This window comes from Fusarium oxysporum, chromosome 8 (assembly GCF_000149955.1).
Source record: "Fusarium oxysporum f. sp. lycopersici 4287 chromosome 8, whole genome shotgun sequence".
Taxonomy (NCBI): domain Eukaryota; kingdom Fungi; phylum Ascomycota; class Sordariomycetes; order Hypocreales; family Nectriaceae; genus Fusarium; species Fusarium oxysporum.
Window position 1 is genome coordinate 470,881 of NC_030993.1, and position 23,445 is coordinate 494,325.

The window sequence follows — 23,445 nt, forward strand, 5'->3', positions numbered from 1 at the left end:
TGCCATGAGGTTCGGGTAGTGGGGTGCGGGTAGGAAAACATGGCAAAAATACGGAGAAACTTTGAAGATTCTCGGGCGTCTAAGTGAATATGCATTCCATATAATCAAGAATGACACTGAATAGCATCAACAATACACAAATCAGTGTTAATCAATCACATATCCTCATCGCCGCCTCACCAGCCCAAGATTTCTGTACCACAATTAATCATGTGGTGAACATGTCACTGTCTCACAAGAACACGTTCATTTCGATCTCATTTTTCTTAATTAAAAAATCATCACGAAAATGAAAAAACTTGACGCGCTCCAATATCTTGATCTGGGCTGGTCTGGGGAATCTCGTGGGGCTTCGCTGAGGGCGTGCTACGAAGTAAGGCCGAACAAAAAAAAGGACCCGACAATTAACTTGCCCGTATTTTTAGTGGAGGGGGGAGCCGACGGCGGTTGAGACCCATAACGTTAACGGGCCTGGGTCTACTGTACAGGGCCAACATGAGAAGCGCCGAGTATCGCCCGGCCGTTTATTTCCTTGCGCTTGTTCTTCCATCACGGGACCTTGGACCTTCTAAAGATCTAAAGGTTCTAGAGTATCGAGTCAGACGGGAACGGACTTTAATGGGAAGAGGGAACCAAGCTGGCGGTATAACCCATGAACAATATCATCGTGGCATTGACCATTACGAAAAATTTAGAGATTAGCTCAAGGTAGATTTGAATTGCGAAGTGAAGCCTATCTTGATGCTGATCACTGTAACCATATCTGCAAAATGCCATGCTAACCTTTCCGTAAGCATACACCACACTCTTTCAAGCTTCAGCCAGTAATCGGCAGTCTCCAGCAACCCTCCTCAAAAGCCCGACGCGGGGAAATTCACCACACTCTACAGCTCACTCTACCCAGTAAAACGCAGTACCCAGCAGACGAAGAAGAAGAAAAGACATACAAAAAGGGGTCCCACGGGCGACTCTCGGTGGTACTCGAGACGCTACGCCCCTGCGCTCCGACTGCATGGATGGGTTGTAATTGACCGAGCTCACCACCGCAAGCCAACCCAATACTTTGGGGTAATAGCTTCCCCCTTCCCACTCATGAGACCTCACTTTCACACAGTTGGTCTGGGGAAAAGATACTGCAACTCCTCCCCCAGAGAAAAGTGTCAAAGAGTGCCTCCGAGTCGGCGACCGAGATGCCTTATAGTGGCATGCATCTGACCCCAGAATCTCCGGATTTTCAGCCAAGCGACGCTGCGGGGAGAATCGCCGTTTCACCGAGAGCGATTCCTTCAGAACTTCATGGCTAATAGTCAGTCGTGAAATGACAATGTTGGTGATGTTGGAGAGTAGAGAACAAGCCACCATCGTCACGAGAACCGCGAATCGTCCTGTCATGCATAATTTCCGGGCCGAAACGTCAAGGGCCTGGCCAAGAACAGGAGCTTTGCTGTGCTGCACCACACCACTCAAAAAGCAGCAGGGGTGCGGGTTTGGTAATACACACAGCGTTTTCTTCCGTAAGAGACTCAAAGGAACGCTCACACGAGCCGTAAATGGTTGCCGCGAATGGGTCTAGTTCTATTGCATTATGGAAACATTACATACTGGATTGGAAGCTGAATAGCCGCAATTGCCATGTTGGTTGTAAATTAATTACCGACCTTGTATTGGGTCATTTACCATTGGTGGTCTACAAGTTCGAGATAAAGCATGTCAGCGGCGGAGTGAAGTTACACTTGATATTGCACCGAGATACTGGTAATTCACCCAAAACTGGCTGTGCAGAAGGAGATGCGATGCTTGAAACCACATGATCTGAACCACGGCCTCGGAATCGATCCATTGTATTAACTCGACCCTCATATTCCCGTGGGGTCACGAGAACAGACCAGATTATTGAGATAGAGTAATGTCAACCATGACCAAGCAAATACTCCATCAAATACCACTCCATAAACTGGAGTCTCGAAGTTCTTCCTGAGCTTTGCCGGAAACCTACCCCTGGGCTCACATCAATTGGCATTGGCGATTCTGATCCAAGTGGGTCCTCGGCCGGACTCACTCTGAAGCCATCGTGTCAGATTCCCCCAGCTCATTGAAATACGCCTAACTCCGGGGTTCCTCGTGACTGGAGAAGAAGAATTTTCTTATAAAACTATGGTTATTTTGCAAACTCGGCCGAGAATTATGAATAGCCGTCTTTCCGAACACGCGGATGTGCATTCCGAATGCAGTATTCTTCCGCATCGTCCGTTTTGCTCTGCTGGTCACTCATCAGATCGAAAGTCTTATGTAGTGGCGTTGGATTCCAGCAAGTCATCAGACAATTTCAGCTAACTTTTTAGTGAAGCCTCTGACGGCACTGATCCTTCTTTGCCTCTCTGTAGTCCATGGCAAAATGGGATGATTCGTTCTAGATTTTTGAACCTGTCTCATTGTAATGATTACCCAGGACAACCATCACTTGTCTCAGATGTGCCCCGTCCAATGCTGGCACGCCTGCTGATCGACGCTGCCATCCCATCCACACCATCCATCTCATTCTTTCTTCCCCACAACATGCAACAATAGTCATTCATTCCATCTCCTCTTCATGATTCGTCCATTTGCTTTAAATGCCAAACGCAACGTTGAATCCGTTTCGGTTCAGACGGCCAAGACACCCGCCACTGACTCACTTGCTACTGTATGCGAGATCCATGTCCATAGGGTAGCAATCAGTAGAATAAAAAAAGAAAGGGTAGCAGTAGAGTTACAATTATGCTTCAGCCATAGAATTGACTTCTCCCTGGGCGCGCCAAGATCGCCAGCTCTACACAGATGCATTGTATATCTATTTCCTGTTTTATAATGGTAACAAGGTCTCGTGATGATGAGCTCCGTGCTCTTTCCGGCTTGGTCTGAACGATAATTCGAGCTTGCTACAATCTGCACGTATCGTGTGCTTCCCAACGGTCAAGTGTGCATGCGAAAATCCCATCATATCATCAATGGCGACCGCCGCTTTGACATGGCATGATGAAGATCTCGGTTGTTGAAATCAGATCTTATAGGGTAACATACGAAAAAAGCGATGATCAGTGACAATGCAACGGTTTAGCGATTGTCGTTGCTGAAATGTGATTGCTATAAGTTACCCTAGATCTGCAGGGTTGGTTTTCGCGGGGATGTGAATTTCTGGGGTTGTGAGTAAGCATCACCGATCGGACTCCATCATTTGCAAAGTCACCCGCAATGACGATCAATTGATCGGTATCGAGCTCGTCCGTGCTCACGGATTCGATTTGTTCAATAGCTCCCGTATCGCGACTCGATAAGCTCTCTCCCTGAAGCTCTCGCGCCAGCAACCTCTGCAGACACTGTGCAGCTTCTGTCGCGTTGAGCGGGTCTCAATGATCAATCGCCTTTCATCATACAAGAACTGACTTTCTACAGACAAAATTGCGCGCAGCAGTGGATGCGATCTTGGGCAATGAGCGCGCATTTCTTTTAAATGCTTCGGCGGCCTGACTTGGGAGCTCTCTGAGCATGTCGCCAACTCCCTACATCACCGACCTTGCTGGACCCCTCGAACGCGGCGCCATTCACGATGCCGAAAAGCCACGACCATCCAAGTATCACGATCTTATCTCCTCATCAAGGTTGTGAGATCCCGATCATGGCCACCCCACGCCGTTGCTGAAGCAGCGCTCACCCCCGTGGCTACGAGGCGCCTTCTCCATGAACAAGTGTCAGGCTGGGTGTGTACCGTTATGCTGGGTTCTGAAGCCATTGCCCAGCAGACTGGGAGGCATACGTAGTGCGAGCAGACCGACCTCGGGCTGGGCCGTGTCAACGGTTATTGTTGACGAGTGTCATGTTTAAATACGATCGCGATGCAGTTGACTCGCGCGATGAGGCTGCTTCGAGATTCGCAATTGAAGCCTTGCGGATATTTAAAAGATGCATTGACCAGAGGCTGTCACTAAGTGGTCTGAGTCGCACAATCTGACCATACCTCAAGAAGCCAACATATTAAAGACAATCCGTCTAGAGAGAGAATTGGAAGTCCAACCTCAAAATGAATCTCTTCGAACTCCGCAGACACAAAACTCCGCCAATTTACCGCCCACGAACCCCCTCGAAGCTTCAATCTCCGTCAATGCAACCCCTCCATACAACCTAATACGAAAACTTCTGTCCGCAGGACGTAAAACAATAGAACATAATCGAATGGCATGAATGTAACGAGCTGAATAATAACATCCCAGCGTTTAATAACAAACTTTGAATGTTACGCCGTATATAGAAATACCTCCATAAATAAACGGCTTCCAGAACCTTTCTGGGCTTTCTTCCGACTCATGAGCCGAGGCATCTCCACTAGACTCTTAACAATTTTTTATTTTTTCGCCGCTTTGTAAAAGACGTCATTGATACTTATATCATGATGCGTACGTTGCATGCCATTGACTTTTGTTTCATGTGATTTCATCATTCATAATTGTATATTACTCCATTATCAGCTTTGTCCTCAATTGTCTTCAACGTATCCTAACACGACGAACCTCCCAACACCATAACGCAACATCAACAGCTCCTCACAATGGCCGAAATGCAAGCATGGCAAGTCGCCCATCCAGGCCCAATGGAAAAAGTCTTCCACCTCACCACAATCCCCAAACCAACAACCCTCAAGTCCGGCCAGATCCTCGTCAAAGTCTCCCGCGCAGCCCTCAACCCCGCCGACTACAAAGTCTGCGAGCTCGGCGTCGCATCGCGCCTCATAACCTCCTTCCCCAAGATTCCAGGTATGGATCTCAGCGGCCACGTAGTCTCCGTCGCAGAAGACGTGACCGATGCGAAAGTAGGAGATTTCGTACTCGCTAGAGCGTCGCCGACAAAGGCTTGGGGGTCGCTGGCGGAGTATACGGTTTGCGACAAGGAGGGGTATACTGTTATTCCGGAGAGCTTGGATCTGGATCAGGCTGCTGGTGTGGGAACCGCGGGGTTGACGGCGTATCAGACTATTGCGCCGTATGTCAAGAGTGGTGATAAGGTGTTTTTGAATGGTGGCTCGGGCGGTGTTGGACTGTGGGGTATTCAGATTGCCAAGGCGCTGGGATGCTCTGTTACAGTGTCGTGCTCAACGGGTAAAGCAGATCTGTGCAGAAGCTTAGGCGCGGACGATATCATCGACTACAAGACCAGCGATGTTATCGCCGAGCTCAAGAAGCGCGGTCAAGTCTTTAGCCACTGCGTTGACAACGTCGGCGATGCACCACCCAACCTTTACGCTTCATCAAACGACTTCCTCCTCCCTGGCAGCAGCTTCGTCTTTGTAGGCGGGCACGTCTCAGCCAAGAGTGTACTCAGCTTAACGACAAACCTGGCACGACCCTCATTTCTAGGCGGTGTCAAGGCAAAGTTTGTTACGTATGCTACTGCGAACAAGAAGAAGGATCTGGATCAGTTGAGGGATTGGTTGGTGGAGGGCAAAGTCAAGACTGTGATTGATTCGACGTTTGGGTTTAAGGAGGCGGACAAGGCTTTTGAGCATTTGAAGAAGGGGTCTAGTGGTGGTAAGGTTATGATTCATGTTGAGTAAGGGTGGGAATTGTGATACCATGGGTGGCGTTTTGTTATTAGATGTAGACTATGTTACAGTAATGTACTTGTTTGCTTGCGACTGTCGTTGATCACGTTTGTGAAGTACAAGCCGTCTAGCGACAACCCTGATACATGTTATCAATGCCATATTGATGCAGAGACACCCACCAGGACCCTTTAACGAGACTCCATAGAGTGATGCATGCGAGATGTGTAGAGTCGGCCGGTCCCAATCGCCATCGCATACCCAGCTGAGCCTGGACTTTGCAGGAGATAGAGATATGGGAGCGGCTGCTGACAATCGGGGCGGATTGTTTGAGCACGGTCTGCCTATCTATGACCAGATCTGAAAAGCCCAGTCTCAGTCTGCAGGACTGTCGCCTAGTTCAACCCCCCAATAAAGATGTGAGAGAACTGCGCAAGTGTCTCGTGATGGGCCACGAAAGCGCCTTCAAGTAGGGCCATTGCTCAACCTTGATAGAAGATCCAAATCACCCTCCCCTCTCAAGTCCCCAACCCAGCAGCAAACTTCTTCGCGACCCACGCAGCACCATGCTCCTCATACTCCGCCTTCGTAACAGCCAACCTCTCAATATTCGTATGACACGCCAGATTCGCACCCCCAAACCAAGTATGCGTAACCGGATCCGCAGGCCTCGCAACCCTAACGATACAATCATCCGGCACCCTCTGCACAACCTCCTTCTGCAGCCGCTGAATAAACCCATCAAAATGCGTGTTTCCACCAACAACGATAATGTTGGCTAGTAGAGCAGGCCAGAGACCAATGGGCAGTTCTTGTAGGGATTCGTAGACGAGGTCTGCGAGACCGGGTTGTCGGATCCCAGCGTCTGAAGGGTTGAAGAGGATTTCGGGGACGGTGAAGCGCTCGTTGCGTAGCGTGAGAGCGTCTTCTTCGGATTGTGCTGCTAGTTTTCGGGATTTGGAGTGTCGCGCGGGGTCGTAGTCGACGAGAGTTCCTTTAAAGCGGGTGTGGAAATCAGGAAGAATGTAGTCCTTGGCAATACCGCCGCCGGACAAATAATCTGGTCGACGTTCGCCTCTCGTTCCCTTCCATGACTTTTCGAGATCGGCTTTGAAATCGGCGGAGACGTAGCATGATATTTCTTTCATCTCGTTGACGATGTATGTGTCGTTACGCATATCGAAGTGTCGCAGAGAGATCAACCGTGTGAGGTAGTTCGTCAAAACCTTGCCGCCGACATCTAGTCGTTTGATCGCAGATTGTAACGGTTGGCCGCGAAGGACTGGTGTGATGGTTGTATGCGAATATCCGGAATCAATAACCATGACGGCTTCGGCGGGGGTGTTAGCGACCGTAGGAGCCTCTTGCGGCGTTCGAAAGATATTCTGCACATCATGATACGCATTAAACGTCGAGCCTGTCGCAATCAGCATCCCAACCCCATCAGCACATCGCATAGCTTACCTATCCCCCGATAGTAACTCGCAAAGCCATACTCCTCAAAAACAATCTGATCACAATTCGCCTGCAAAATCGGCAGCCCATTCGGCGGCTCAGCGAGTATCAACCTCGCATCCTTAGGCTCAAACTCCTCCCTCTCGAAAATCTCCCTATCCCAAATCTCCTTCTGCGCCTCCCAATTGACAATAAACCCCTTCTCAACAGGCCGTCTGAACTGTATCTCGCCGAAATCGCGACATTTTTCTAGCTCGGATGCGACGTAGATCTTGCGCGTGCGGTCGCGGGCGATCACGTTGGGGATGATCCGGGGTTCGGAGGGGATCGTGCAGGAGTGGATGAGGCCGGCTTTTATGGTGGAGGCGCCGTTGTCGAGGATGAGGGTTGTTGATGGGCCTTTTGGGGGCGCGGGTTTGGGTTTGCGTGGCCCGGCCATGGTGGGAGTTGGAGGATGAGAGAGGTGATGATGGGTTTTTGGAATTGGACGCGATGGATTTGATGGGAGGGGTGTTACGTAAGCCATCATGAGTTGAATTCATGATATGCAGTCATCTTACTCTTGGCATGAGGGAGCTCAATGCTCCTCCGTGATTTAGTTTAGTAACCTGTTGTGTACTCAAACAATTGATGAGAGATTGTGTATTCTGTCTTAATCGGCTGGATGTAGAATTCCCGATCGCAAAAATGGCACCTCAAACCCTCTCACGCCTCCATCGTCACCAACATACAGCAACACTCTGTCCAGAGACTCACCACCATAATGAACCCAATCCTGAATCGACCAGCCGACACAATTCATCTCTTCAATCTCATTCCCAGGAAGATCCGTTTCAAACCCCGAGTTGAGGTCAGGCCACAAATGCCATACCTCCTTCACAACAGGCTTCCCATCCAATGTCGCATTCTCACGAAGTTGACTGGGAAACACTCGGATCTTGGGTCCAACTTCTGGAAGAAAATCGCCTAGTGTAAGTCCCCAGATATCCGTAAGACTAGAGAGAATATCTGTGTTGTTACGATGAAGCGACGCGAGGACTAATGAGTCCTCGTCCTGCTCCAGTGCTGCCTCAATGAGAACACTGTGGGCTTGGCCGCTCATGTACCTCTGCTCAAATCTCTTTGACTGCTCACGCGATACTTCATCCGCAGCGGCAACAAAAGTCGAAAACATAGCATTTGTAAGAATAGGCGCTGCCTTCATCGGGCCAGCAGTCAAGATGATGATCGCCAGACCGTAGTCATCAATAAAGCTGAGTTGACTTCTGTAGTTCTGCGCACCGCCACTCTTACCATAGACAGTAACAGCATGAGGATGGTCTGGCGTGAGGCTTGATAGACGCAGTATTTCCCAAGGCATGCCAGTCAAGGAGTATGCATTTCCTGCAAAGGCACTGGGCTTGAGCCAGCCGTTGATCTCCGTTGAAGTCATGTTCAAGGTTCTTGATAGCAAGGCATGTGAGAACTTTGCGAGATCAGCAAGAGAGGAGACCAACCCTCCTGCACTAATAACAGTCAGTACTCGAAGAGCAGCTTTTACATGATGAACTTACGGAGTGCTCAATTTGTAGTCCGAGCCCCAGCTGCTATCCCCAGACGGAATTACCGCCTTATCATCATGGCCAGGCGAAGGAAAAGTATTGTTCATATCCAGGGGACCTGAAACAATTCCTTCGAGTAACTGTGCATAGGTCTTACCGGTATACACCTCAAGAGCCATACCAAGGATGACAAAGGCCATGTTTGAGTACGCTGGCCTTTCGTTGGGAGCAGTCTGGGGGTAAGACTCTTTCATTCCTGACAAAATCTCTGAAAAGCATTAGCATAGATCTCCATGCCTTGGGGTTCTTCGTACCTTGTCCTGTACAACCCTTGTTGAGACCTACAACACCACATGGTGGATAGTCGCCGTCCTCAATGGGCGGAAGACCATATGCAAGGAAGACTTCTTTTAGGAGGTAAAAGTCTGAGAACCCATCTGAGGCAAGCGAGTTAGTTCTACACAGAAATAGGCAGAGAATTTTACTTACAGTTTGCTGGCGTACCACCCAAGTACGAAGCCAGCATCCTTAAACTCACATCCCTCCACTGAATCTTGGACTTCCCATCAAGCTCCGGAAGATACTCTGTAACCGGCGCATCAAGATCCATACCGCTCTTTAGGAGCACATAATCCGTAAACACCTTTGTTATAGATCCGATGAGATACTGAGAAGCTCTATCGAGCTTCTTGGTACCCTTTGTGTTGGCAGCTGCAAGATGATGGTACTCCCATATCGGCACACCAGGGTCGTCTTGACCCGCGCCTACGGCTGCAAGTGAGAACGAGACATTCTCTATGGGCCATCCTGCAGCGATTGAGCCTGAGAGAGCTGCGTTGAGAGTTTCAGTCAAGTTGGCCGCGGCTGCTTGGAAGATTGGTGACTTGGCGAGGGCTGTTGGTCTTGGGAGAACAGGACTTTCGGGGCGACATTTGAGCTCCGCCGTAGCGAACTGAGCTGTCAAAGACAGGATTGAAGCGATTGAATGTGAGAGCTTCATGATTGAGACCTCGTGGATAGAAACCGTCTTGTAAGTAACTCTTGTTATCATTCATCATTCCGACGAAAGCAGAGCTCTTATACATTCCATTTCACCCATCATGAAACCAATCAACAACCATTCGCGTCCAAAATACGAAATACGAAACAAACGCATCGTCAGATCCATCGTCATTCGATACTGAGATCTCGGAGTGAAGATCTAGATGATCGACACGGCAGTTGTAAGACGGCGTCGCGCTAAAGCAAGCTTGAATGCGAGATACGATGCACATCCCCATATTATTCTCTTGGCCCTGCACAACCACATGAACAACTCCGGCACTCACTTCTCCTCATCATAAGAAATAAATTATCTATTCATAACCCTCAAGTTAAATCTTAGGTGTGTCCATGGCACTGGGTATCAACCTCCACCGCACCGCCGTCTCATCCCTCGGCACAACCCCCATATCCTCAACCCGTCTCGCATTAACAAAATCAGGACCGCCGCTCCCCCACGCATAATCCTTCCACTTCCCAAGCGCAGGCCACATCTTTTCTCTCACGAGACTCTCAATTTTTACCTTGCGCTGCGTCGCTTCTTCATCACCTACGAGGCCTACTACGCTCGTCCACAGGGCCCATGTTTCTTCGAGTTCGTCTACGCTGGAAACACCCATGACGCTTACGCCAAGACGGCCTGTGTCGCTAGGATTTATCTTTGTTCCGAACCGTGAGCCTACGCGCGCCCAGTTCTCGAGCGCCCAGCGGATGGCCACTTCTTCGAGATGCTCGCCGGAGTCTTGGGCGATGCTGGAGAGTTTGGCGCATAGGTCGCGGAGTTCTTCTGGGGCAGGATGCCATGCGCGCATGGGGCTGTTGTCGATACCGCGGGTGGTTAATAGTCCCATACCGAGCATGCTGGCGTTCGGTACGCAGTCTACGCCTGCTGCTTGGAAGCGATCTAGCAATGCCTTGTTTCCCAGCTGGCTGTTCTGCACGCAGAAGTTGCTGTACGACATAACAGCGTCCAACGGCTCTCCAGTCTCGCGCAAGATCATCTCCGCCAGCGACGCAAGCGTATCAACTGGATATCCACTGATTCCGACATATCGAACAAGACCTTGATCCCTCAAGTGTCGAAGCTCCGTAACAGCAGCGAGGACCTCCTCCGGCGAAACAAACTCCACATCATGCGTGTACACAAGATCAAGATACGAAGTGCCCAGCCGTTCAAGACTGCGATAAACACTATATCGGATCCAAGCGGGTGAGTAATCAAACTCATCGCCCGCAATGCGCCCAGCTTTCGTGATGAGGAAGTAGTTCTCCCTAGGCGGGGGAGGCGTTAATTTTCGTAGCGCATCGCCGAGGAGGATCTCGGAGGGGCCGTAGTAGGGAGATGTATCGAAGCCGAGGATGTTGTGGGCGAGGGCGCGGCCTACGATGTCGGTGTAGGGCATATGAGTTGGATCGGGATGGTACTGGTGGTTGAACGTTGCTGTTCCGAGGATGAGGGGAGGAATGACCTCCGAGAGAGGTTTTCTTTCGTCGGCCATGGTTAAGATTGAGAGAGAAGAGAATGCGCTTGAGAATTGGATCTGGGAGTCTTGGGTCCGTTATTTTTTTGCGGCGTTGGAGTTTTCGGGTAGTGGAGGGGCTCGGCGATATCGGGATCTGATTAAAAACGCAGAATTCACGAAACAAAATCACTGAAGAGATGGAAAATCTCTGTGAGGTCAAGATATCTATCACGAAAGGAAGAAAACAAAACAAAACAAGGGTCCGTTAGTAATTTCAAGGGTCGCCCCTAATCGAGCGATCCATGGCCATCAAGCGCGATCGCGAGCGTATCTGTGTCACTCTGATGAATCATTATCAACAGAGATGGAATTTCCCGCCCGACGGACCGACAAGACCAAACCTGAAAGAGAAGTATTGGACCGAGTACGTAATTTGCGCATTCGGTTGCGCCATTTGAGGACCTGACCTGTCAAACGTGCACGTTGTTGTAAATCGTGAGGAGAACAGTGAAGAGAGGGGAATGGGATTGTTTTAAGGTGAGCGATCAGCAATGGAAGAATAAAATAGATTAGATCGTGACCCCCAAATGAAACCCCCAAAATGAGTGGATTCACTAACTTGTTCTATTTCCGTTCCATTACCTGTTCTATCGGATCTACTTTGTCTCCGAGCGGGGAGGACTGGGGTGCAGTGGTTCGAGATAGTATCGTGCCATATCTCATCTGAGTCGACTTATTCAAGATTGGAGCGGGAAAAGTGGTATGATTCCAGGAGCCAGTCCTTATCAATTATTGAAGCAAAAGTGGTGAGTATCTGAAGAGAGTCGAGTTTCATCCAATCCATATTTTACGCCCCGACTCCAAAACCAACCAGCAAAGAAAACAAGTAGAGTGGAAAATCCGATTACGCTTCATCATGACGCCTCGCTCAGTCCACTTTCCAAGGGGACTCCATTTCATATTCCAGGGACCTTGTAGATGCGCCAAGTCATTTACTGTACCATGATCAGATGTGAGGTTGCATTGGTCCTTGGTTGACACATGTCAAATACGTGGTGCATCAGACTCGTCTGAGACCACGACCTCGACAGAAACACCCTGTAAAGCAAGTTAGATGATGCAAACGAATAATGATCAGAATAACATACAGTCGCACTAGGAACAGTCAGTAAGAATTCTGTTGTGTGGAAGATTGGGGAAACTTACAAAGGCGCTTGATGATCCTTCGTTGTGAATGAGACAGTATCCGCCGCCGCACTTTTTGCAAAACTTTTGCGTGCGTTCAATACAATCATTGCACTAGATACCAATTAGCTTCCATATTCAGTGACAGTAAAAGGTGGCGCACATTGATGCCGCATTCCCAGCAGCTTCGCGAAACATGTCTCTTCACATCACCACCACCAAAAGGATGATAACACGTCTCACACCACCACTTATTACACGCAACACAGAACCTATCCCTCAAACAATCAGCACACCTCGGCACGAAATCCTCATGTCCCGGGCGCGGCGTTGTGGCAGCCTGCACGGATGACGAGAGGATCGGCGGCGGAGCTAGCAGCGGTAGCGAAGAGCAGTGCGTCTCAGCCGTCATGACACCCTCAGGCGCTTTGCCACAGCCCTGCGCAGCCGCCCACGGAGAACGTAGCGACCGCTGGGCTGCACGGCGAGGAGACGCTGCAGGACCCAAAGGCTGGTGAGCTGGCGTGGCGAGGACCTTGGCAGAGCACTGCGTCGAAGGAGATTAGGCTCTGGCAGGCGAGCATGCATTGCGCCCAGTCGTCCATGTCGCTGGTGCTGTTGAGGACACGGCCCTTTTTGGACCACCAGGCATCGGAATCGTTGGCCTGCGCATTTTCATCGCAGGGCATGGGGCCAAAGACGTAGATTGCTTTGAGTCGCGGGGTGTTCTCTGGGCGTGAGCTACGACAGGCGTATGCTAGCGCTGCGCGAAGCTTGCCGTGGTTCAGGTTATTGACGCCGCGGATCGAGAGCATGCGCACGCTGTATGACGGATCGTTGATGATCTCATGGCACAGCTCAGCTGTGACAGAGAGTCCGTCGAGGATTAGAGATTGAACATCACGAAGAATATCGCGTTGTCGTAGGGTAGAGAATATGCCCCTCAAGGGCCCGGCGTAGAAGCTATGGATCCTGTAAGCTAACAGCCGTTTTAAAGTGGTCGCAGCGCAAAGGACAAGGGTACAGTGGACACGAGCAATGGAGTATGGATGGACTCACTCATCTTCAGTCAGGTAATCAGAAAGAGTGACATTATGCCAAACTGCAAGATTGCGCTCTGTTTCTTTATGCGCGTCTTCGCAATGCGCTGTCTTGACCCGTGTAAGATCGATGTGACGAAAGACACCGGGTGTTTCGTGGAGGAGGTAACGAATATCGCGACAGGTTGCGGCGAGGTTCAAAAGGCCTGATACGGGGAGGTAGGGAAGGGTGTGACGAAGGACGAGAGAATTGTATAGAGTGTCAAAGAGGGTCAAGCCCTTTGTTTGGATCTGAGTGATCTCTGCGCGCGTTTGGTGGTCGACGATAACTTGGCTCATGTCAGGCTGGCATGAGTATTACAAGAGATTGGGTATTCAATGATGGAGCAGCCCAACTGGCAAGGAGGGCTAATGGGGGATATAAGGGGGGAAATGATAGAGAAAGAGAGGAGGAGTCATGAGGGTTGGTGGTGAAGGATATATAGCTATACACGGAGTACACATGTTGAGACAAGACATGAGGGATGGGCCGTGTCATGCCAGCGGCCAAAGCGGCAATGATTTACTAGGAACAGATTTGGTCTGGGGGAGATATGCGCCGTTTGGGTGGGATGGGGACATGCCCGGGATAATACAAAGATGGTCTGAGATGAGATTGGATTGGCGAGCCAAGTTCAGGTGGCTCGGAGGGTTTGACATGCTGCACGTTGTGAGTCAAGCTACAAGAGGTACGGAGCGCAATTACATTACACAAGCTTGTTAGTTAAAAGCTTGGATGATCAAGTGGGGGACTCAACTCAACAACACCAAAAGAAGATACATAAAAAGAAAAAAACGTTCCGGCTGAACCGGATACAGAATAACGGCATGCATAGTACAACGGTAGGAGGATGTGAATGTGAGAGGGGGGTCTTGGAGATCGGCCCGTGTGAGCAGTCGATGTGGGGATTGGATGCATCTTCCAAGGTGAGAGAATCGGCCAGACTGATGATATCTTGACAAGATGGCATCACCAAAAAGACTAAGGTTGGGGGATCTTATCTCTCGAGGCGCACCATTCAATAGCTGAGCTTTGCGGCGGGAGCTAACGAGCATGGGTAGGTTCGTGTAGGGGTCCTTTCAACTCCGTAGATCAAAAGAGCCCCCTTTGGCGGGTAAAATGAGCTGTGTCACATTTGAGAGAGAGAAGGTGTACAGCTACCCTGATCAACATACCAGGTCTTTTGCAGATCCTACATTTCGGCGTCCGAAATTGCCAAGATAAGCTCTGGTGCAGGGAAATGATGAAATGAGCATCTTTTCAGGGCATACAGTCTTTCAAATTAGTTGGCTCAGTCGCAAAGAAAGCTTGGAACTGGTAGTGTCAATCTAACCAAGCTCTGTATATCTCGTCGGTCCGGGGATGCATTGCCGGGTCTCATCATGACCGCCTGAATTCAGCCATCATGGATGGGTTGCGCTGCATTTAGCCATTCTGTGGGGGTCAAAACACACAAACACCAACTCTGTTTCACTCAGAGTCGCGGACTTGTAAGAGCGGTGAATAAAAAAAAAGAGATGTTTGGGGTCTTTGTTTCGATCGACGTTATGGCCATGCAGATTGCCAAGACGGATCTGCTGGGTGATTATGCTCTGTGCCGCGCCCTCATTATACTGGAATTACGCGTAGTTGCTTAAGCCACGTTGCGACGCTGATGATCACTGAACAACAACATTACTGGCGATGCATTGCTGGGTTGCCTTGCTACGTGTAAAGTGAGGCGGGATTCTCCCCGGGTTGCACGGAAACTTGGTCGATGTTTTAAACAGGGTATGAGGCTATAGTCTGTAGTCTAATTTTAACCATGATATTAAGAGTTGGGCATTGTCTGTGCTTTGAGTCAACTCATGATACGGATCTGCGAGATCTAATGACAGCTCTGATACCGAATGTGTACGAGGTGGACAGCCTGTCAAATCGATGAGTGCTCGTGGTGTCGGTGTTTTGTTAGTCCGTCGGAGAACGGATTTCCGATTATGTAAGGCCCGTAGGCAGCTCAGATCTGATCTGTCTGTCTTCTGGACGATGCTGGAAGAACGTCACCGAAATGGCTGACTGAGCATCGCCGCTGAGAGTCTGTTTCTCGTGATTCAGTCGGTATTAACGACATTTTGGATTTCAAGCAAAAAATAGTTTTAATTGATCTTGTCATTTCTATCCCTGTTTCTCGCTTTATGACTATCATATTTCGTGCTTGATTCTACTACTACGTAATTGCATCTTATCAACCCCCACCAAATCATTCCAGGCCCTCACATCATAACTTCTACACATTGCAGCCCAAATCATGGAAGAGCCTGCACCCCTGCGCTGGTCGAGCGCATTACCCGTGATAAGTCCCTCTGCGATAGCGACCAAGAATCTTCGCGGCGACAAGATTCTTCTTCCACAATCTGCTCTTGAACAACTTTTAGCTGCGGCGCGATCTCGACCTTCGACAACGACTGCCCGATCAGATCCATGGTCATATTCCTCGAGCGACGCCGATACCGCACAACAACTACCGAATCCTTTAATATTCCGACTTGTGAATCCTAAGAATAAGAATGCTGTCTTTGCGGGTATCAGAGAGTTTTCAGCGTCGGAGGGAACGTTGGGGTTGAGTCCGTGGTTGACAGAAGCCTTGGGTATTCAAGAAGATGAATGCGTGTCGCCGAAAGAGGTGATAGATCTGGAACAAGACACAGCGCAGAACAGCGAACGAATGGACGTGGATGGCATTCAGATCAAAGTCGAGGCGCGACAACTTCCCAAGGGCACATACGTTCGACTCAGACCCTTAGAAGCAGGCTACAACCCTGATGACTGGAAACCATTACTCGAGCGACAATTACGAGAGAACTTTACAACACTAAGCAAAGGCTCAATGTTGGCAGTAAAGGGTGCGCGCGGGGAGGAGTTCAAGCTGCTCGTGGATAAGGTCGCTCCCGAGGGAGATGGCATCTGTGTCGTGGACACGGATCTCGAAGTCGATATCGAAGCTCTGGACGAGGAACAAGCGCGAGAAACATTACGACGAATCATGTCTGCGCAAAGAGGATCTACGGATGGAAGTTCTACTGGTGGAGAGATTGACATCTGGAAGGCTGTTGAGGGGCAGGTTCTTGAGGGTGAATACGTCGATTACGTGCTTCCCTCGTGGAATAAATCACAACCTCTTGCCATTGAGCTTACTACCGGCGAAGACGAAGATGCGCTCGATTTATTTGTTACACCGAAATCTTCACGACAACGAGCGCTGCCACGAGAAAGTGTTCATGTCTTTGGGGATTTTTCACCGGCGGTTGATGGGGTCAAGAGGATTGTGATAAGTCCTACGAATGTGGAACTGGAGGGAGCGGAGCAGATCACAATATCAGTTCATGGATATAGACATCCAGACGCTACGGAATCTCCGAAGACATTGCAGTACTCGCTACGAGCCAAGGTGGACTTACAAGACGCCAAGGACGGAACGAATGGGCTATCCAATGGGGCCGGCGAACAAGAACACTCTCCCGATGAGGAGCAGTGTAGTAACTGTTTACAATTCGTCCCCAAGCGGACGATGGTGCTACACGAAAACTTCTGTCGGCGAAACAATGTTGTTTGCCCCAAGTGCAAATCCGTGTTCAAGAAGGGCTCTCCGGAGTGGGAAGCACATTGGCATTGTGAAAAGGACAGTGCTTTTGGGAACTCGACGCAGAGCAAGGCGAAGCATGACGATATCTTTCACACGGGGCGACAATGCCCAAACTGCGAGTTTTCGACGAATTCAATGGCTGATTTGGCGCGACATCAGACGAGCGTGTGTCCTGGGAAGTTGATCCTCTGTCGGTTCTGCCATCTTGAGGTTCCTCAAGAAGGGGATCCCTTCAATCCAAGTCCAGAGGTCGTTCTGTCTGGATTAACAGCTCACGAACTTGCAGATGGAACACGGACAACAGAGTGCCATCTTTGCGACAAGATCGTTCGTCTGAAAGATATGGAGACACATCTCAAACACCACGAACTCGACAAAGTATCTCGTCTCAAACCACCAATCTGCCGCAACGCCAACTGCGGAAGAACAATGTTCGGCGTCGGATCAAGAGGCCAAGTCCGTCAAACAGCCTCCACTGATCAAGCCTCCAACGACATCGGTCTCTGTTCAATCTGCTTCGGGCCCCTATACGTCAGCATGCACGACCCTGAAGGCAAAGCCCTCAAACGACGCATCGAGCGACGCTATCTCGGACAACTCATGACAGGCTGCGGAAAATCCCACTGCGCGAATCCATGGTGTAAAACGGGACGCGCAAACGCAGGTCTTGAGGCGAAACCGTCCAGTGCGAGGGAGGTTCTACCGCTGGTGAAGCCGCTGCTGGGCGATGTGACGAATATGGATGCGCCGCTGTGGTTTTGCACGGATGAGGGGAGTCAGAGGGGGAGGAAGCTGGCGGAGATGATGGCGGAGGAGGGGGTTTGGGATGTTGAGTGGTGTATTGCTGCGGCGGAGGCTGAGAAGGGGAGTTTGGAGAGGATGAGGGACTGGTTGCAGGCTTGGGCGCCTACGAAGTAGGGTTGTGTATAATTTGATGATTATGATGATGTGGTGTTGGGGCGATGAGGATAGAGATAGACGGTATAGAGCACGCTACAACTGCAACCACTTTGACAATATGATAAATATGGATCAAATCGCAAAGCTTAGCTTCTAAGATGCCGAATACGGATTTGAAGACGACGCATAGTTACATTCACATCACCATCCGGATCATTCGGAGGAGGTCAGACGATGGTCTGATTCTCACCAGCATAACTGTAATTCCTGAGATCACAATTACTCTGTCCATAATCATATGCATAATTCGAAACACTTATCAGTCATCTTGAAAAAGATCCATGTGAAACAGAAATGCTTGTTTCTTGATTTTTGACATTCTGGGTTCGAGGATCTTCACCTTTAGTGACGGCCCATGACGTTGACGGGCGATGCCGAGTCAGGACTGCAGATCTGTGAGAAATGTCGAGACAAAAAAGAAAAAAAGAAAATACAGAGCACAAGTCCAGGGTAAAGCTGTTAATTACTGAGCTGATGATGATGCGGGCCTCAATCCGCAAGAGATACAGGTGAGGAGATACTGGTTGGCATGGAATATCACCATGTTCAAGGTTTACACCAAGAGATAGCTCTGCCAGGATAGCTTACGACGCTTGTAGGGTTGGAAGGTTCTCCAACTTGAGCGAGTGAGTTGTCAACGTCAATGTCAATTCGATTCCTCAGTCATCAACTTGAGACATACCTTGCTCTCCCCTTCAACACCAACAAATCTGTATCTTGCTCTTCTTTTTTACTTCTCTCTTTTTATTGAATAGCTTCGCGCTACCCCGCGGACTAAGGTACCCTTTTCTCACCATTTACCCACCCGCCTGGCTCGCGGGCTCCAGTATCCGATCTCAGCTAAACCAGGTCCAGGACTTGTTACCCAGCAGGGACCACCAGCTGTTCTAGGCTTTAGCTTCAGCACCCTACGGCCGTTGTTACAGGCTGCCTCCTCCCCCCAACCTCATCTCAATTGATTTGATTCAATCAACAACCAACAACGTCCGTTATCGCTCCACTCCCATCCATTATCATCATCCTTTCAAAACTCCAACTTTCTTTGATCACGATACATACTCATCAACGACTGAGCTACAGTATTGCTGGCAAAGACCCCCCAGGCTGTCAATACCACCTTCTCCATACACTATCAGCCCAAGCGAGATGCCCTCTGTGGTGACCCCCGTCGTCTGACGCCCGGCCCCTCCCCCATTCTATCGTGTCCCCATTTGCATCAGCTCCAATCCCCATCCCAACCCATCGCGGGACATTCGGTAACTCTTCCTATCGAGACAAGCTCCTTGCTCTTGTCTCACTCGATATCGCTCAACACAACACAATTCAAACCTCAAACTTCTTCTCCTCATCCACTAAGGTACTCTCTCTTTTTCCTCACGATTATCGGTGACGACAACACCCCTGCCCTGGTCCACGCCAGATAAGACCAGCCCAAGTGCGCGATTGCGCCACATAACCCAGCCGCTGTCGTCTTCTCTTTCACATCTTCACCATGGGTAATTCCAACACAAAAGAGTCTCGTCCCGAGGGCGATCCTCGTCAATATGCAGGTCCCGGCGATCCTTCAGTACGCGAGCATTTACAAAACACCAGCTCGAGGTCGAACCGACGAATGAGCAGAGCCGAGATAAACATCTTTGGTATCGGTCCCAGTTCCTCCCGCAATCGTGAACAACCAGATGCTCCCTTTGAGCGTCGCGAAACAAAGCAGGAGCGTGAGGCGAGGAGGTTAGAAAGGGAGCGCGTGGCTCGAGCAAAGGAACGGGAGAGGAGTATGCGCGAAGAGCACGTTGATGGAGGTTATCTGGTAACATTGGGCACCTACACCGGTACTGAGGACTTTAGCAAGCCTGTCGTGAGGCAGCTACAGGTGCGTTCTTTGTTTCGTTTGATCTTATCGGTAAGCTGACATCACCCAGATAGAGAGAAAGCTTGCGCCATTCTGGCGAGGCCTTAATGATTGGTCTTCGAGCTGGGCCGAGCATCAACTCGTCGCTGCAGCCCGTGGCCTTCCTATCCCCCCCGCCGATGCGCCTCCCGACCCAGAACTCATCCCGCAACCTCCTCCCGCAGAGAACCCATCGTCTTCGAGCCAGAACCTCCAGAATTTGACGGTGCCTATGGGACCTAGGACACTTTCTGCCGCATCGGATCGCAGCGGATCAAACACAGGTTCCGCTCTCCCTTCGCCGTCGACACCTGGAGCAAGCAAGTCGCCTTTCAAGCCACGAGCCAAAGCTCTTGCCGCTGCCCTCAGTGGTGGTTCTCGAAATGCCTCGTCAACCGATTTGTCGCCAAAGGAGATCGCTCTCCCTCATGATCCCTTTGTGAACGGCCAACCCATGGAGGTTTTCCTTTACAAAGACGCTGAGGAGTGCCCTATCTGCTTCCTGACATATCCGCCTTACTTGAACCGCACCAGATGCTGTGACCAAAATATCTGCAGCGAATGTTTCGTTCAGATCAAGCGCGCTGATCCTCACCTTCCTGAGCATCATCCCAACGGTGAAGCTCGGGATCCTAATGAAGGTCTCAACCCGGACGACCCGCCCGAGATGCTTATCTCGGAGCCCTCGGCATGCCCCTACTGCCAACAGCCTGAATTTGGCGTCACATACGACCCTCCCCCCTTCCGTCGGGGTCTTGCGTACTCGAGCGGCCCATCACACGGCACAGCCATGTCTTCGCAGACTTCACTAAACAGCACACTGCAGACCCCACCCACACCCGGCCGTCGACGCGCACATAGTTTGTCTGCGAACGCGCCGAATGTCATCACCACCGATCGCGTGCGTCCCGATTGGGCGGCGAAACTTGCATCAGCGAGGAACCACCAAGCACGAAGAGCTGCAGCGGCCACTGCCCTTCATACAGCTGCATTTCTCATGGGCGGAAACGAACAGAGATCGATTCTTCGCCCGGGTCGATTTGGCCGAAGGAACACTGGAAACAACGATTCAAATGCTAGTCCCAGCCCCAGCGGACAGGGCCAAGCAGACGGTGCACAGGACGACGCGAGTGAGGGACCGGAACCTGGAGCTAGAGGATCTTCACGGAACGGTACAGGACGAAGGAGCCGCATGGACGAACTTGAGGAGATGATGTTTATGGAGGCTGTTCGTCTTTCTCTAGCTTCTGAAGAAGAGCGCAAACGTAAGGAGGAAAAGGCTATTCGAAAGGAGACTAAGAGACGAGAGAAGGAGGAACGTAAAGCCGCCAAGAAGGGTGGACATCCATACAGTGGAAGTGCAAGTGGTGCGAGCGCTAGTAGCTTGTCACTCGGAGGATTGGGTCGACGACGAGGCAACAGTACTGCCAGCAATCTCCGTGTAGAAGCTACCATGTCTAGGGCATCACAAGCTTCGAGCGCACCGGATTCGCCAGCAGAGCCAAAGGCTAAGGACGATGGGCCCGCTGGAAAAGGCAAGGGAGTGGATCGAGGCACGTCTGATAACCAGGCTGGACCAACATCATCATCGAGTTCTCTGCCACTACCGGCTGGGCCTCCGCGTGGAGGATCACATCTTAGGCAGATGAGCAATGCCTCCTCAGTTGGGTCATCAGTCAACGATAGCCCGGTTGGCACATACACGGGACCCGACTACCTGGGCGCCGACTTAGGTCCTCGGTCTAGTGGGCTGAGCCTTGGTGCTTACAGCGACGATGGAGAACGCGACGGCGGAAGCGCCGGGTCTGAGCCCATGTTCAACTTTAGCAGTCTCGCTCAGATGGTTGGTGCCGATCTCGAAAACGGACAAATGCACCGCAACGATGAGGGAGAGTCTCACGATACACATGGTCGACCACTCTCACAAGTGAAGGAGGATGAGAAGGAGGACGCAGAGGCAGAGCACGTTGAGGGTGTGACAACTGCTAAGACAGAAGTTGTCCCTAGTTCTCTTGCTGCCCCGGCTGTTATGATCACACCGGAAACTCCCGCGCCTGTGGATGAAGCAGAACATGAAGCTAAGCAACTCGGACATTCTGAAATTACAACGGTGACGGGTCGACCTGCTACAGAACAGAGACACATTTAAATGGGCTTTTTGTCAGGGAAGAGGGGGATTTTGGGATGCATAGGTTTTTAAAGATACGAGAAACGTTGTCGGGGAATGTACTTTGTATGAGGGAGCATCATATATGTAGTAGCGTATACAAAGAGTGGGCATGTAATATCTATGCCACGAGGATCGTCACAATGCTCAATCGCTCGACTGGTATCAAATGTTTATTCTTTAGTTCGTGGTCTGTCTATGTCTTCTTGACTTCAGCCTTGAACTTCTCCACCCACTCACTAAACTCATCACTCTCGCCCTCCCACCCAAGCTTCAAAACCTCGCTAACACCAACCGCACTCTCAAAACACTCCGCCATGAGTCTATCGATCTCTTCCGCATCAAGCTCGTAAAACGCACCAGCCAAATCCCCAAATTTATCCGGCAACGTCTCGAGAACACTCGCTGCTTTGTCCAGCTTGGAGGGAATGTCACCCGTGGTGGTATCCTTGGGAAGTTTCTTGAAGCGCCTCTTGGAAATGGCTTGGTATAGAAGAACGATCATTCGTAAACGCTTGAGAGTTGAGTCAAGACGGGGTCGGATCTTATCGGGGTCGGATTTTGGGATGGTGGAGGAGGAGTTCATCAAGTCGTCGACCATTTCTTGCTCCGTGAGCGACGCATTGTTCATATCATCGGCCAGACCGTCAACATCATCTTCATCATCCTCCTCCTCTCCCCACTCCTTCAACTCCTCCATAACATCCTTCAGCGTATCCCTCCACTCCTCCGCCTTTCTGACATAAAAGCCCCCAACCCCCAGATCCGCAAGCTTAACAACCTCATCGCACGCACTCCAAAGCTTGCCCGTCAAAACAAGACTTCCCTTGCTCCCATCCCTCCCCAGAGCAGGTATAACCTTCCCATCATCAGGAACACGCTTCAACAAACCCCACAGCTCAACGAGGACCTTTTGGCAGCGGTATGCTAGTTCTTTCCGCACGACGCTCGTGTAGAGATCGGGGGTGCAGGCCTGCGCGGCGGTGGCGAGGCCGGGGATGGGGCCCTTTATGAGCTCGCGGATCACGGTGCTGATGGCGCTAGGGGTGAAGGGCTCGTTTATTATGAGAAGGGAGATTTTGGTTGAGTGGGCGCGGATGAGGAGGGATGTGTCGCGGGCGAGGGATAGGGCGTTTATGGAAGTTGTTTCGGGGGAGGAGGAGGAGGGTGTTGCTGGGGTTAGTGAGTTACGTTGGATGGTGGTGAGTGTTGATTGGAGCTGTTCGAGGAGGGTTGTAGCAGTCGCTATGAGTGTAGCAAGAGCCTTGCGAGACTCTTCATCGTTCGGCGCCATATTGATTGACCAGAGTATAAGATAGTATATGTGTAGATGGCGATGATGCGTCACAGTTTTGCTGGTGTTGGAGGGGTTGACTTCTTTTTTCTCGTCCCCCACCTTTAGTGCCCTTCTCCCCCCAGGCACGGATTTACTTCCGCGTCTCAGATGCTCCCGAACATTTACCGCCCAGGG

The 23,445-nt window shown here is 50.6% G+C and overlaps 9 protein-coding genes across 11 annotated transcripts; 3 read left to right on the forward strand and 6 right to left on the reverse strand.

The window, feature by feature from the left end:
- The first annotated feature begins 3,038 nt into the window (after positions 1-3,038).
- On the forward strand, positions 3,039-5,665 carry FOXG_02809 (uncharacterized protein). Its single transcript, XM_018380273.1, has one exon. It carries the CDS (start codon positions 4,583-4,585, stop codon positions 5,582-5,584), a length of 1,002 nt encoding a protein of 333 aa, XP_018236504.1. The 5' UTR covers positions 3,039-4,582; the 3' UTR covers positions 5,585-5,665.
- Positions 3,099-7,501, reverse strand: FOXG_02810 (actin-like protein arp-6). Of its 2 annotated transcripts, XM_018380275.1 has the most exons (3): positions 7,037-7,491; positions 5,603-6,989; positions 4,454-5,549 (listed from the first exon to the last, which is right to left on the reverse strand). In XM_018380275.1, exons 1-2 carry the CDS (start codon positions 7,464-7,466, stop codon positions 6,091-6,093), a joined length of 1,329 nt encoding a protein of 442 aa, XP_018236506.1. In that variant the 5' UTR covers positions 7,467-7,491; the 3' UTR covers positions 4,454-5,549; positions 5,603-6,090. The 2 variants fall into 2 exon arrangements, with proteins under 2 accessions (XP_018236505.1, XP_018236506.1); XM_018380274.1 differs by having other exon boundaries at positions 3,099-6,989; positions 7,037-7,501.
- Positions 7,502-7,679: 178 nt separating this feature from the next.
- On the reverse strand, positions 7,680-9,705 carry FOXG_02811 (uncharacterized protein; the record flags this gene model as incomplete). Its single annotated transcript, XM_018380276.1, has 4 exons — positions 9,058-9,705; positions 8,883-9,005; positions 8,581-8,836; positions 7,680-8,532 (listed from the first exon to the last, which is right to left on the reverse strand). Exons 1-4 carry the CDS (start codon positions 9,617-9,619, stop codon positions 7,680-7,682), a joined length of 1,794 nt encoding a protein of 597 aa, XP_018236507.1. The 5' UTR covers positions 9,620-9,705.
- A 159-nt stretch (positions 9,706-9,864) lies between these two features.
- FOXG_02812 (uncharacterized protein) lies at positions 9,865-11,648 on the reverse strand. The gene has a single exon (XM_018380277.1). It carries the CDS (start codon positions 11,106-11,108, stop codon positions 9,942-9,944), a length of 1,167 nt encoding a protein of 388 aa, XP_018236508.1. The 5' UTR covers positions 11,109-11,648; the 3' UTR covers positions 9,865-9,941.
- A 468-nt stretch (positions 11,649-12,116) lies between these two features.
- FOXG_18411 (uncharacterized protein) lies at positions 12,117-12,455 on the reverse strand (the record flags this gene model as incomplete). Its single annotated transcript, XM_018398484.1, has 4 exons — positions 12,117-12,170; positions 12,221-12,227; positions 12,279-12,371; positions 12,421-12,455. The coding sequence occupies 4 exons, from the start codon at positions 12,453-12,455 to the stop codon at positions 12,117-12,119; spliced, it is 189 nt and encodes a 62-aa protein (XP_018236509.1).
- Positions 12,456-12,676: 221 nt separating this feature from the next.
- FOXG_02813 (uncharacterized protein) lies at positions 12,677-13,636 on the reverse strand (the record flags this gene model as incomplete). The annotated part of the gene is made up of 2 exons (XM_018380278.1): positions 12,677-13,220; positions 13,317-13,636. 2 exons carry the CDS (start codon positions 13,634-13,636, stop codon positions 12,677-12,679), a joined length of 864 nt encoding a protein of 287 aa, XP_018236510.1.
- A 1,748-nt stretch (positions 13,637-15,384) lies between these two features.
- FOXG_02814 (uncharacterized protein) lies at positions 15,385-18,060 on the forward strand. The gene has a single exon (XM_018380279.1). The coding sequence runs from the start codon at positions 15,625-15,627 to the stop codon at positions 17,875-17,877; it is 2,253 nt and encodes a 750-aa protein (XP_018236511.1). The 5' UTR covers positions 15,385-15,624; the 3' UTR covers positions 17,878-18,060.
- Positions 18,061-18,172: 112 nt separating this feature from the next.
- Positions 18,173-23,343, forward strand: FOXG_02815 (uncharacterized protein). 2 transcript variants are annotated; one of them, XM_018380281.1, is made up of 3 exons: positions 18,173-18,698; positions 18,775-19,789; positions 19,839-23,343. In XM_018380281.1, exons 2-3 carry the CDS (start codon positions 19,412-19,414, stop codon positions 21,954-21,956), a joined length of 2,496 nt encoding a protein of 831 aa, XP_018236513.1. In that variant the 5' UTR covers positions 18,173-18,698; positions 18,775-19,411; the 3' UTR covers positions 21,957-23,343. The 2 variants fall into 2 exon arrangements, with proteins under 2 accessions (XP_018236513.1, XP_018236512.1); XM_018380280.1 differs by having other exon boundaries at positions 18,173-19,789.
- FOXG_02816 (uncharacterized protein) lies at positions 21,998-23,332 on the reverse strand. The gene has a single exon (XM_018380282.1). It carries the CDS (start codon positions 23,266-23,268, stop codon positions 22,171-22,173), a length of 1,098 nt encoding a protein of 365 aa, XP_018236514.1. The 5' UTR covers positions 23,269-23,332; the 3' UTR covers positions 21,998-22,170.
- Positions 23,344-23,445: the final 102 nt, after the last annotated feature.

What these genes read in the sequence shown, in the direction of transcription:
- FOXG_02809 (XM_018380273.1), top strand. Translation starts at nt 4,583, where the DNA reads ATGGCCGAAATGCAAGCATGGCAAGTCGCCCATCCAGGCCCAATGGAA.
- FOXG_02810 (XM_018380274.1), bottom strand. Translation starts at nt 7,466, where the DNA reads ATGGCCGGGCCACGCAAACCCAAACCCGCGCCCCCAAAAGGCCCATCA. An exon ending in GAGTTACTATCGGGGGATAG is followed by an intron (nt 6,990 to 7,036) that starts GTAAGCTATGCG and finishes TGATTGCGACAG; the next exon opens with GCTCGACGTTTAATGCGTAT.
- FOXG_02812 (XM_018380277.1), bottom strand. Translation starts at nt 11,108, where the DNA reads ATGGCCGACGAAAGAAAACCTCTCTCGGAGGTCATTCCTCCCCTCATC.
- FOXG_02814 (XM_018380279.1), top strand. Translation starts at nt 15,625, where the DNA reads ATGGAAGAGCCTGCACCCCTGCGCTGGTCGAGCGCATTACCCGTGATA.
- FOXG_02815 (XM_018380280.1), top strand. Translation starts at nt 19,412, where the DNA reads ATGGGTAATTCCAACACAAAAGAGTCTCGTCCCGAGGGCGATCCTCGT. An exon ending in CTGTCGTGAGGCAGCTACAG is followed by an intron (nt 19,790 to 19,838) that starts GTGCGTTCTTTG and finishes GACATCACCCAG; the next exon opens with ATAGAGAGAAAGCTTGCGCC.
- FOXG_02816 (XM_018380282.1), bottom strand. Translation starts at nt 23,268, where the DNA reads ATGGCGCCGAACGATGAAGAGTCTCGCAAGGCTCTTGCTACACTCATA.